The sequence below is a fragment of the Oxyura jamaicensis genome, chromosome 3, assembly GCF_011077185.1.
Source record: "Oxyura jamaicensis isolate SHBP4307 breed ruddy duck chromosome 3, BPBGC_Ojam_1.0, whole genome shotgun sequence".
NCBI classification, from domain to species: Eukaryota; Metazoa; Chordata; class Aves; order Anseriformes; family Anatidae; genus Oxyura; species Oxyura jamaicensis.
Window position 1 is genome coordinate 22,873,118 of NC_048895.1, and position 13,050 is coordinate 22,886,167.

Consider the following 13,050-nt stretch of genomic DNA (forward strand, 5'->3'; position numbering starts at 1 on the left):
TAACTGTAGAGTTACTGCTTCATGGCACTCCAAAGAAGAGATAAAACTGCTTAGTAGTTAATTTCTAATGATGTAAACACATTTGGATTTTAATGTTGTATCTGAATCTCCTGCATTATTAGCTTTGGGGTTACAAGATATTAACTCACTACGTTTAATAGTTGTACATTTAAATTAAAAGGCATGTTTAAATATTACCTTTTAAAGTATTTTTGTTGGGAATATGTTCATGTGATAGCAAAAGTGAATCGCCTAATAAAACAGCTATGCATTCCTTAGTTTTATTATAATGTAACTATGTGCACTTCTTCATGTTTAATTTAAAATAATAATAATAATAAAAAAAAACTGGCTGAATTTACCTCCTCTGGTATTGTAATTTCATTCCACAAAAGCCACATTAAACAATTACAGTTCTGGTAATTAACCAGTAGTCTAATGTACAGTTTTCTTATTCCAATCTATTAACAGCTGCTCAAAAAATGTAGTAATTAATGGTTTCATTTATTTTTGGCAAACCTGCAACACGACAAATAGTTTTGTATCTGCTGCAAATTAGGACTCTTTCCCAAACAACAGATGACACGGTGGGAAAGAGGGAGCAGACAGAATCCTTGCACATCTTTGTCTCTTTAGAAGATCAAATAAAGAGCAGCTGTAATACTATTTGTCACATCTGTTTAAAAAACATACCATATCTGCATCATCAGATGAAAATGAACAAGTGCTATACAAATGTACAAATAAGGGTTTCCCTTCCAAACTGGGGAAGGCTGAAATTCATATATTTAACCAGAGCAATAATACGCTTTTGAAAAGCTCTCATCAGCTCTCCTGTCATTTTTCTTCTTAGGTACTTTTTTTAAGAGAACACCATTAGTCATAAAAAGTAAAGAACACAAACATATGTTCTTGAGAGACAAGACACATAATTAAACTGGATTGAGAACAACTAAGAAAAGAAGGGAAGTAGTTGCAGAAAACCTGGGGAAGTCATAATTAACATTCTGTTTAATTGACACTTATCACTATTTAGTAGCATCAGACATTTTCTTTACATAACACTTCTTGAACTATTTCAGTCTTCTTTCCAGAAGCTCTCTCACATGTACAAAGACCTGTATTTCAGCCTGGGCTGTTAACTATAGCAAGAGCAGGCTTCAAGGAATTCTTGCCATCTCAAAACAGAACCACAACAGGTGACCGTTGGAAGAATGGTTCACCATCCTCTTTGCACATTATAGTAATTCCTCAGTAGGTGCCTCTGTTGATTTTTAGATAAATATTAATGTTCCACCCCATGTTATGGTCTATTTTGCAGCCACAAGAAGTGGTTCATCCTAAATTGCCGCTACATTGATAAGATTGTTAGCATAGCATCAGCTACCTAGTTTAAACTTAACTTGTATAATTCTACATCACCTCAAAATCACTTTTGTGAGTATGACTTAGCCTACTTTCAAGCCAAGACTGAGCTATGTAAGAATTACAAATAGCTTTTTGTCTTTTAAAGATCACTGAGGGAACACTTAAGTGTGGAAAGCCAACATGGAATTATCAAGATATGACCAGAAAACTGGCAAACAGCAAAAGTTTGGGCAGTATTTTCTTCTCATTCTTTCTCCAATCGTGTGTGTGTCATAAATTCTACTTACAGTACAATAAGAAAAAAAATAGGTAGATAAAATAATTAGCGATACTTAACAGGAACACACTGCAAAAAGAAATATGGAACAAGATCATTATGTACAGTAAAGGAAATAATTGTACAATTGTACAGGTTTAACTTACGGTTTTCCCAATCTGAAATGTTTCTAGATTATAGCAAAAAAATAACTAGTTATGGCATTGACTGTATGTATAACCAAAGGCAAAGTATTAAGTTGCTTAAGTACTCTGGTTAGTCTGTCAAGCGAGAATAAAAGTACTTCCTAACTTCATAGGGATACTGTGAAGACAAATACATAAAAAATTAAGAGACACACAGACAACTGTGTGACAGAGGTCCTCTAACTACTTAGCAGGATAATCACATGTTCAATATAATGATGCTGTAGCAGCTTAGCAAAATATGGTTCAACTCTGTCTCCACAGCTGACCAAATGCATGTTCTTAGCCCTGGGGAATCTTCCTTTAGGTAGAACTCATTTTTATAAAATTTTACAAAGGTGACTTAAGAAAATGTGTTTCTCCTCATGATGGGAGCATGCAAGCAATGAGCACACGATCAGCTATGGCAGCTCAGCTGCCAAGCAACAACTTGTTAACTCACCATAACTCAATCATGTTCAATTGTTTGCCCACAGCCTCGGGCTACAGACAGACATTTGGTCTGCTAACAACTGCGCCAGATGAAGACATTACTATCCCAAGCTATTTGTTATCACACATCTGCTGGAGATTATCATCTCCACAGCTCTGCCGGAGGAAGAAATCATGTGAGCATTCCCTAATATGGTTTGCACAAAACCAGCCAATTTAATTTAAATAGGTGAGTTGAGCTTACCAGGATGGTTTTGCCCAAAGCACATTTAAAAATGCAGACAAAAAAACTTCTTTACTGGCAAAAGAGTAGAGGATGAAAACAAGCAGAATTAAGAGAATTAGCACCTTCAAGCAGTGCAGCAGGCTATAGGAGGCCTGCTTTCTGTCCTAATGCAAAGAGATAATTTAAACAGAGAAATTTTTCAAGGCTTTGTAGAAGGAAAAAACAGCTTTAAACCAGTAATATGTAGCACTGTGTATAGAATTTAACTAATCAATGGCAAAAGTACTTGTAGATTAAAACTTATCTGTAGAGATAGATATGTATTTTATTATGTGTCAAATACAGAAGATCACATGTTGAATTGTATCAGCATCATATAATCTAACCAGGTTCTACGTTTTGTGTTGCAGGACTGTCCCTCCTTAACATTTTGTTCATCAGTAGCCTTATCATCAGTTCTCAACAATCAAATTATCCTTCCAGTAATAAATCTTGGTATTAATTTGCATAGGATTGGCTCATAATTATTAATTTTCACAGAAGAAACCTAATACAAGCAACCCAGTATGCGTATCTTACTCAGAAAGTATTCAGCATTACTCCATTATAAAGAGGCAGCTGCAGACCACTGCAGTGTTTAGAACTCCACACCTTTCTGATGTATTTACAGAATAAATTATTCCACAAGTCACTGATCTAACATAACGTAGGTATTTACATATTGCCTACATGCTGAGACAAGAACTGTGTTCACTCATCCAAAAGGGGTTAAAAAAAAAAAATCAAGGCAAGCATAAAAACACACATCTTATATACATACGAAAAAAAACAGATGATGTCTTTCAGACCAGGAAAAGAAAAGATACAGTCCCACCACTAGAAACACAGTTATGTGACAACTATTTAAATAAACAGGCAGAGAAATTCAGTCCTGCGGTAGGAGAATCAGATTAAACTGTATTCTGGGTAAATATAATCATTCTATAGAATTTCCAATACTTATCCCACTGCTGTTATCCTATCACCACATTTACCAACAGAAAAGCAAGACATATAAGGTCACAGCCACTACTACTTCTCTGCCTCTTTTTAAAGAGGTTACTCTTCTCAATGCAACTACTGTAATAGTTTAAAACATCAACTAATCTAGAGTCAATTTTAAAATGCTTCAGACTTTCAGGTGCGAGTAAACACTCGCATTCAGCAAAAGATTTAACTGCATATGAATACAGAACAATGCAATCGTGAAAGATTTGCGGCAAGGTTATTTAATTCGGAAGGAAGCATAAATTTGCTCTAGTGTGACCTTGTGACACTCGATTGGTATCATCGCCTTTCAGTGGTTTTCAAAGTATTTGGACACAGGCAAATTCTAAATGACAGATTTCCATTTTAAGATTCCGTACACAACAATGGAAATGCTTACTTGCAACTAAGGTGGAGCTCACCATTTTATTAACTGTGAACAATATTTGCTATTAAAACGGTAACTTCTGTTAGGTATTTCATTATGCAAAACTATTTTATTTCTCGGTCTAGACTAGTGAAACTAAGATTAACCTTTATGGTACAAGTGACAGCTTAAAATTAAGTTGTAACACAAAGAACCTTGAACATTAACCTCAGGCAAATCTTACATATGTCACTTAATGTTATGAATTCAATTTATAAATAAATACCAGAGAAACTGTCTTGAATTGAGTGGTGATAGGTACTATGAACACATGAGGATATAAAGTATGTATTTGTCACATGATGTTCCGATACATCTGAAACTCAATCTCTATTTTAGTCAGAACAGCTTTTGATAAAAAGTGAAATATTAGGTTAACGAACATCTAAATTGTAGGAAGAAGGTAGTCACTAGAAATGTTATTGACCTAACAGAAAATAGGGTTGCACATGATGCAAATTAAATTCTTATTTTCAGTAGTTGAACTATGGAAAGTGTGTTAAAATTTGTTCAATATACATCTTAAAAATAATTACTTGATATTCAAAGACAACAAATATCATTTATTGCCATAAAATTCTGAGAACTACTCTTTAAGTCATTCCCAAGAGCTGACAAAGTTTCTGTGGTAGGCAAAGAAAATGATGGCTTTCTGAAAAGACACAAATAATTGTTGTGAAATAACCTGATGACAACCCAAAGGAAAATACCTTTAAAAATAGAGATGATGGCCAAGGATAAGTGAGCAGATGACCCTTCTGATTTTTAAACATACTATCATATTATAAAATACTGTGGTATTATGTATATTGTAATAATGGTTTATGTAAGTCTTAGTTTAAGAATACTACAGATATTTTATGGAAAACAACAGTCTTCGGTATTGGATTTGCTTAAAATCTTTTAGCTTTTTATACTACCCTGACAGATATTTATTTGCATAGCAGTCTGCTAGCCTGCTGCTGATTTGGACAGGAAGAGCGGTTGAAGATCATTCCAAGCATTTAATGCCATTTTTTTTTTTTTTTAAAATCCCTATTCTAACTGCTTTTGAAGGTACCAATCACTTCACAAGAGCTTCAATGGCCAGAAAAGAAAACACAGAAGTTATGGTTTTGAATGCCTCAGACACTGTTCCACAGTGCTCAGGTGTAACAATGACCCTTAAAAGACTTTATATATAACCTGCTTCTTAATGCTCACTTTATATATCCACTATCTCAATTTTGTGTAAACAGCTTGATAGTAAGTGTGCACTTATGGTGAAAATTCTTATCTAAAGGGGATCACTAATATTTCAAACAAAAACACAAAACAAAAATGTGACAAAGTGCTTCCCAGAAAATGTATGCAAAACTTTTTTTTTTTTTTTCTTAAGAGACATGGCATCCGTTTCTGAAGATGAATGACCAGTACTTGCAAAAACACTTCAAAGTGTGTAACCAGAACTTGTATACAATGAAAATGATTAATACTTATTACGCATATTTTTGAAGGAACCATTGATCTAACTTTCCGGCTGTTCATGAAAGCAATTATTTAATCATATGAAAAACTAATTTAACTATGACCACATATATACTAAAAGGCAAACGCTTGAAAGACAAGTTTATAGTCTCACTCAAAACCGTAATATTTTATTATAAAACAAATCTGTTCTAGTTTTTCAAAACAAGTCATTTGGTATCATGACATCAGGTTTACACAACATGAAAACTGTGAAAAACAACAACAACAACAACAACAAAACATTTATGACCAGACTCCTAGACTACTGCCTACCAGTTCTGTGTTTAACTTCTTTGTTTTTTTAAGGGGAGGAAGCAAGCTGGAAGATAGACTAAATTTGTTTCAATAAGTCTTCACAATGAGATTATTGTTGTCAAAACATGATATAAGAACAATTCAAGTGTTACAGTATTTGACTTATCTTCTTGATATCAAAAGCATGCATGCACAGTGGTAATTTCATACATTTTCAACACTTAACTTACATGCCAAAAGCACAAAACTTCTTTTGGTATCCATTTAATTCTGATGCTTACTAAAGAGATTGAGTTTAACAAGTACAACTCGATACAGATTCAAGTAAAGTCTAATATATATATATGTGTATGTAATACAAAGATTATGCTGAGATTGTTTAAAGTAAATCACAAGAGCAGAAGAAAAATGGAGAATACCCCAAAAGAATTATGTCATTTCTAATACAAAAATTTGAGAGTTAATAAATCAACAACTGTAAAAACAGTTTTAATGAGAGCTGCAACGTTAACTTACCTGCTAGCTGTTTTTACAGAGCTGTTCTTCTTGTGTCCTCTGTCCGATCGGTTGTCTCGCAAGAGTTGAAGCTATTCAAAAAATGTTCAGAACAGTTTCACAAACAATGCCTTTATTTGCTTTTCAGAAATGTTACTCTGACAATGCCACTCTTTCCTGTCTTTTGAGTAATCTTTCAATAACTGTTTTACCCTAGTCTCTAAAAGTGATAGAAACCTAATAAAATTTTACAGTAGTAACAACGATTGCAAGATACATCCACAAATATCTACCAATTACAAATTACTAAATAATTGAAAATGAAAACCATTAAGCACTCTAAAAGCACGTTAGAAGCCCATTCACGTCACATTTAAATTATGTGAAAAATTTTATAATTTTCACACTCACATTTTCAAAATAAAAAGAGTTGGGGAACAGTTAAAAAATATTGAGGTTGGTGTTTGTATCTAAGCAATTATAAAACAGTTGTAAACTCTTCTAACCCTCAGGAGCTTTTACAATTTGAAAGCTGCGGAAGCAACAGAAGCACATTATTTAAACTTCCCATGATAGTAGTGAAGCAGGGATAATGAAGAAGTCACTTAATTATAATACTGACTGAACTTCTGGAACAATCTTTGATTTACTCCTTTTTAGATAAATAAAAGGAGATTTTTCATTCAGAGTATCTCCAATACTCAGAATTCTACTTCCTGCATTGTGGCATTTGTCAAGATGGGTGAAGTGGCAGTAACAGCAAAAAAGGCAAAAAGTTGCAGCAAAGAAATCATATTAATCATATATTGAATAAAGTATAAAATAAAATACTGTTTCAAAACAGACTATGGATAAATGGATCTAATATCCAAGGAAACACATTTGAAAGTCCAGTAGAAATTAGGAAGTCATGAACTTTATGAGTTGGCCAACCATATCTTAATCTCGTGCATGGGTATGAACTCCAAAAAAATTACACCTATCTAAAAATTATGCTTGATTAATTTTTTCACAACTTTTTACAGCTTGCTTGTTGTATAGGGAGCGCTCCTTGTAATTTCAGCTATTCAATTTTCAGATGCAGTAAACTAGTACACTCTTATTTTTAAAGGCAAAGGACATATAAGGACACTATTTTGATAAATTATTGCAAAATACTTCTTTCATTTTCTTAGAGTCAACAAATTAGGGCAATTGCAATTCCTATTTAAATGTAGCCACGTGTTTTACCAGTATGACTATCATACAGTGTATGTCTGTCTCATGATGAGGCTAAGGAGAACAGTTTTATTATTATCAGCACTCTCTGGTAAGTAAATTGCAATTATGGCATGTAAAAATACAGATCACCTGCCAGATGTTAACCACTTGTGTGCAAATGTAATAATTTTAATTTCAGAAATAAATTTAAAGAGAAAGTATTAAACACTTATATACGGTATGGACCTTCACAACTTTAGTGAGAATTCTGTAGGCTGTCAAAATTATCATAATTACATTGCAACATCATTCTCATTTCTTTTACTGGTCTAAAAAAATTATGCATTAGTAGCACATATGTGATTTGATTACTTAAGCTTTACTTCAGAATTCATGAAGTGAATTCAGTCTAACTTATGAATAGAGTGAACTTAAGACGATCTCTGAAACCACATCTCTTAGGTAGTGCAAAATAAACTTGTAAAATTTAAAATTAAAGCTACTATTAACTGAGAGAAGATGATACTCTACTAAGAAAGACAACCAACATATTAGAAAATCCACTTAAAAACAAACACACTCAAACTTATTTTTATCTGGTAAAATTGACTACTTACAGCATTTCGGGAATAGGATAAAGATACCCTGAGATGAAGCATGCTCATATTTAAAATGCTATTTTTACTGCATTTCTTCTACCAGGAAATATGTTCCAAAATGATGCCAGTTTAATGTGAATCACACAAAGCTGTCTGTTTAGACGTTAAATAAGTGTCAGTCAGCCTACTGCAACATGTCAGAAGTTCTCAAGTTACAGCTAAACTGTACTGTTTTTTTCCACTCTGACAGTTCTGAGCAAGTAAAATAACTTTCAGAGATTTAGCTTTCGGTGGAGTTTAACAGAAGTGTGGGGCATGGGAAAGAGAACATGATTAAACTCTGACTTAGTGCAGGTACAAGTATTCATGATGGATCATTTCAAGATGAACCTTTTAAAAGAGTTTATGCATCTTACTTCCTTTTGATGTTTCAAATTACTTAAATTTGTAAATGTACTACTGAATTGGCACAGATCTAATTAAATAAACTGTGTTATAACAACTTTTACCAACTGAAAAATGTACCATGGAACCACATGTCTTTGTTGCATTGCTGATATATTTAATAGATTTTACTGGACATTTGATATTAACTATAAAACAGATTTATTTTCACAGTTCCAAGTTCTTAGACAATATATTCTGGTTGGACCTTACAACCATGCATAAAGAAAGGTATTTCTCCATGTCTGAAAACAAGCTAAAGAATTAAGGTATTATATTACTGATCAACTATAAACATGCCTTCATTTGGTCAACTATAAACATGCCTTCATTAGTTTTGTGCCTCTTAGGGACTACACCGCAGAGGCTCAGGAAGCAAACCTATAGCTTTTCCTCACACAGTATCTGCATCATGACACTCTGCTTGACTAGAAATTATGGAAATTTAACAGCTCCTTTTTGAGTGCTGTAGTCTTTTTAATCAATGAAATATAGAAAAATGGAATTGTAGATCAACCTGTAGAAACCTGCCCACTCTTGTCCCTGTTCTGTATTTCCTGATTTTGCAAGTCAAACATTTTGCTTTGCAGCATTTTGAGAAACACAATATTTAGAGATATTTAGAGATATTTCGATTAACAAAATAAACACAAAAAAAACAACAACAAAAAAAAACAAACAACCAAATGCAATAAGAGATTTGTCATTTAACCTGTCAAAACTCAAGGAAATAACTGTTATTAAGTTACTGATCCAATATTTTTAATTACCTAAAGGTCTTTTTGAAACGCACCATTGTTAATAAATTTTCTTACAAGGAAATATGGGATTATACTTGTTTTGCTCATTATTTCTTAAATTATTAGCCTGCTACCTCTGGATTACAGTTAGTTAAATTCCTTAATACATCTCAAGGAAACTGTTTTTGATCAAAGTAGTTCTTACCTGGCTATGTTCCTTCCTAGCCCCAGGGCTAAACCAATGGCTGTGGAAGAAAAAGAAAAGACAGGTTTAACAATATAACTAACAAAGCACATGCTGTCATATGACCAGTCTGTGCGTGCTTTTGGGTATTTTATTGTCTGCCAGGAAAATACAGCCTTTGGCTATGCTTTATTTTAATGGGATATTTTTACTGAATGCTCAAAGTCTGTTACAGTTTTGAAAGAATGCACTACAAATGTCACTTCTGAGTAGCCACTGGCTTTATAGGTAATTATATTTTGCCAAAAAAGCTAAAATAATATATAAAGGATAATATTTTAATATAGTATAATGCACATGCTATAAATAAACATAATCCTATCTTTAATTCTGGTGTTGCTTTTTAATGATTATAGCTGGAAAGATTTTTATATACTGTGGACTATCTGGTAATTGTTGCATTACTTTACTAACTGAGGTCTGAATCTGAATCTAAACTGTCATTCAAAGTCAGTAGATTCAGTGGATTTATATCTATGTATAATTGCACAATTTTAGCTATTAGCAGCCTTATTTCACAGAGATGAAAATTTGGACCAAGGAGTTGATATGGAGGGACAAGAATTCACAATATGACTTTTTGACTTTTTCTTCAATAGAAGTAAAAGAATATTAATATTGGTTCGCATATAGACTTTGATCTCAAGAGCTGAATTAACATCTGTATGTAGCTGTAGCAAACATTATACAAACTCATGGGCAAATCTTGACACTTGCAAAATAAAGAGGAGAAAGAAAAAAATTCAAAGAAAGGGGATCTGAAATTATATGTAATACCTATACACTACTCCTGTGAGTAAGCAACAGGTTTTGGGTAAAGGATAAAATAATTCCATCCATTATAATAATGCACAAAAAAAATCACATTATCTGCCATTATGATTGTATGGCTCCTCTAAAAGTGTAAACAAAGTTTATAAGCTTAAATTCAGCTGCCTTTAGCAGAATGTACATTTAAAAAATGGGAAGGAAGAAGAAGGGATACCCATTTTCCTCCCCAGGAAGACTTAGAGGTTGGACTAGGTGATCTTGGAGGTCTCTTCCAACCTAGAAGATTCTGTGATTCTGTAAATTGAATACTCCCATTTTTTTTTTTCCCCATAACATACTAGAGAAGCTACCTAATGACACTAAAATGTTTAGTTTAACAAGTAAACTTTGAGAAGAAGCAACATTCATGGAATTGCCTGATCTAAATTACTGAGCTTTTTTTTTTTTTTAATCACAAATCTGAAAGTTCTTTGCTGATCATCAGTCCACCCTCTCAATCTTGTATTGCGAATACATCACCATACAAGACCAGTTGTCACTGAAACCTACATACTGCTAAATCCTTTTCCTACTATTAAGATGGTTAAAGAAAATAAGTGGGAAATGAAATCAGAATGACAGTACTGAAGTTGAAAGTATACTCTGGTCTTATTGACCCCCCAAAAAAGGTCACAGACATCCAGACAATATCTTAAGAAAGCTAATGAAGTTAAGAACTATAACAGGTTACATCTAAAATCCTTGTAGCTGATTGTCAAAAGCAAATGTTCAAGGAGGAGCAGCAGACTGGGGTATGTGTAGAATCATCCCTCTTCACACTCTGCCAGTTTGTGGCTAATCAGTGGATTACAGACTAAAAAATTAGTGCCACTTATTTCTATGAAAAAATGCACAGCAGTTTCAAATGTGTTTCACATTTAGACATTAAAAAAACATTCATAAAGAGTAATAACCCTTGTAATGAGAGATGAATCTTTATGTCACATATCTTTATAATTTTGGCTATTCACCTAGTGTTATTTGTTTTAATAAAATTAACAAAAATTGAAAACTATAAAATATTAGTTGAATTACTTTAGGGTAGAAATAACTTATGAAATTACAACCTCTTCAGTCAACATGCACATTAGCAAGTTATGCGGTGTCTGTATCCCAAAATACATTATTCCCTAATTGCCTGTGCTTGTGTTTTAGGTGTATGATTTGGAAAATATAGGAAACTTGCATCTTCTTACTACAATTATACAAAAGAGATTACCAAGAAATAATGCTTCTAATATTGTCAGCTAGAGAGAATAACAGTTCACATTGATTGTGCACTGGAGTGCCTAAATAAACTGAATGATATTCCCTATTTACATATTTCTGAATGACTAGTGTCTTCTTGTGGAATTCATGATAACCTTCTTCCTCAAATGATATACCATGTTTAAGATTCAAAAATGAGAGGCTTTTTCATTTTCATTTATTCAAGTCTGGCATTTCTGAAATCCTTTAATTTGGTGAAAATAAAAGTAAGTCTGTTTAAACAACCCATTACATTTGATATCTAACTTATTTCAGAGCACTGAAGGGTGCTGCTTTTTAGAAGAGCATACAGTGAGCAGGTTAATAAAAACACATTTACAAAGCACTGAACTTCATGTTTCATTAAGAAATATAAAATGAATTACAAAGGATTATAAATATTATTAAATAAAGACCATTATGTAACTGAGCTGAGGATCCCTTATCACATTTGTACAGTTGTACAATGTTGTTTTGGGAAAGTGGTACCACTGTAAATGCAAACAGTAATAAAAAGAGTCATAAGTCCCATCACCAATACTTACTCATGGTGAAGAGAATCCTGGGACAAGTGAACCGTTTTCCTGCTACCACCTGGTCCTGGAGTTATCTAAAAGAGAAAAATAGGCAAAAAAAAAAGTTGTCTTTGAATTATGGGGCAGCACATGAACATAGAGATTGTTTATTAAGGAATCACATTGCAAGTACTAAACACTGTATATCTAATGTACTCTCTCTATTTTGCAAATGCAATTAGCAATATTTGCCTTTTTTTTTAAAAAAAAAAAAAAGTAAAATCTGAGTGCAAAAAGGTGCTGTGTGGGATTTACTTTAGGACTGTTAAGTCTAATTCTGATCAGATGCCATACATTCACAGATGTCTGGGGCCTAAGGTACTTTTCAAAACTCTTGAAGTATTTACTCTCTGAAAAATGAAAGTTGCATGTTTTGAAAAAAATATATTCAACATACTAACAAAACCACTCCCACACAGCCTTTGCATCCCCAACACAAAGATTTGAAACTCAAGTTGATATAGAATAAAAAGCAAAGATAAAATGATTTTTACCACACTATACTGTAGTCCTTGTTAGTCCCCTATATACACTGAAACCAAAATAACATAATTTGTTCAATCTAAACATGATCTTAAGAATGCATGACAGCACATGCAGACTTTTTCTGTAATGTGCAGATGATAATATTCTGGTATTATTCAAATATGCAAACAGCTTTATTTTTATAATCTGCTTAATAGAACTAATTTGTCTGCACATGTAGATAGGTAAAAGTAGGATTAGGGACCTCCTAATGAAACTCATGCTTGAAGAAATAGAGCAGAATTCCTGCTGGAAAGAATGCAGGAACAGATATTCAGTTGCTTGGACATAGTTTTGTATGCAGGAGATGACCAGAGGTGAGAAAGAAGTTAGACGTTCTGCCAGTTTTGAAAGAAGGCCACAAAAATTCAACAATAATATGTTTATATGGCTCAGGCTTGCCAAAAGTACATAAGCAAAAGATTCACAGATAAAAACAGCCTACGCTTTATTAAAAGAACAATG

General features: G+C 33.0%; 1 protein-coding gene across 2 annotated transcripts in view; it reads right to left on the reverse strand.

The window, feature by feature from the left end:
• Nucleotides 1–13,050, reverse strand: part of GPATCH2 (G-patch domain containing 2) — a 116,406-nt gene that overhangs the window by 23,469 nt on the left and 79,887 nt on the right. For both annotated transcript variants that reach the window (XM_035320844.1, XM_035320845.1), the window contains exons 6-8: nucleotides 12,031–12,095; nucleotides 9,389–9,428; nucleotides 6,222–6,292 (exon numbers count right to left, since the gene is read on the reverse strand). In XM_035320844.1, the coding sequence (XP_035176735.1) occupies nucleotides 6,222–6,292; nucleotides 9,389–9,428; nucleotides 12,031–12,095 (176 nt within the window). The remainder of the gene's footprint in view (nucleotides 1–6,221; nucleotides 6,293–9,388; nucleotides 9,429–12,030; nucleotides 12,096–13,050) is intronic.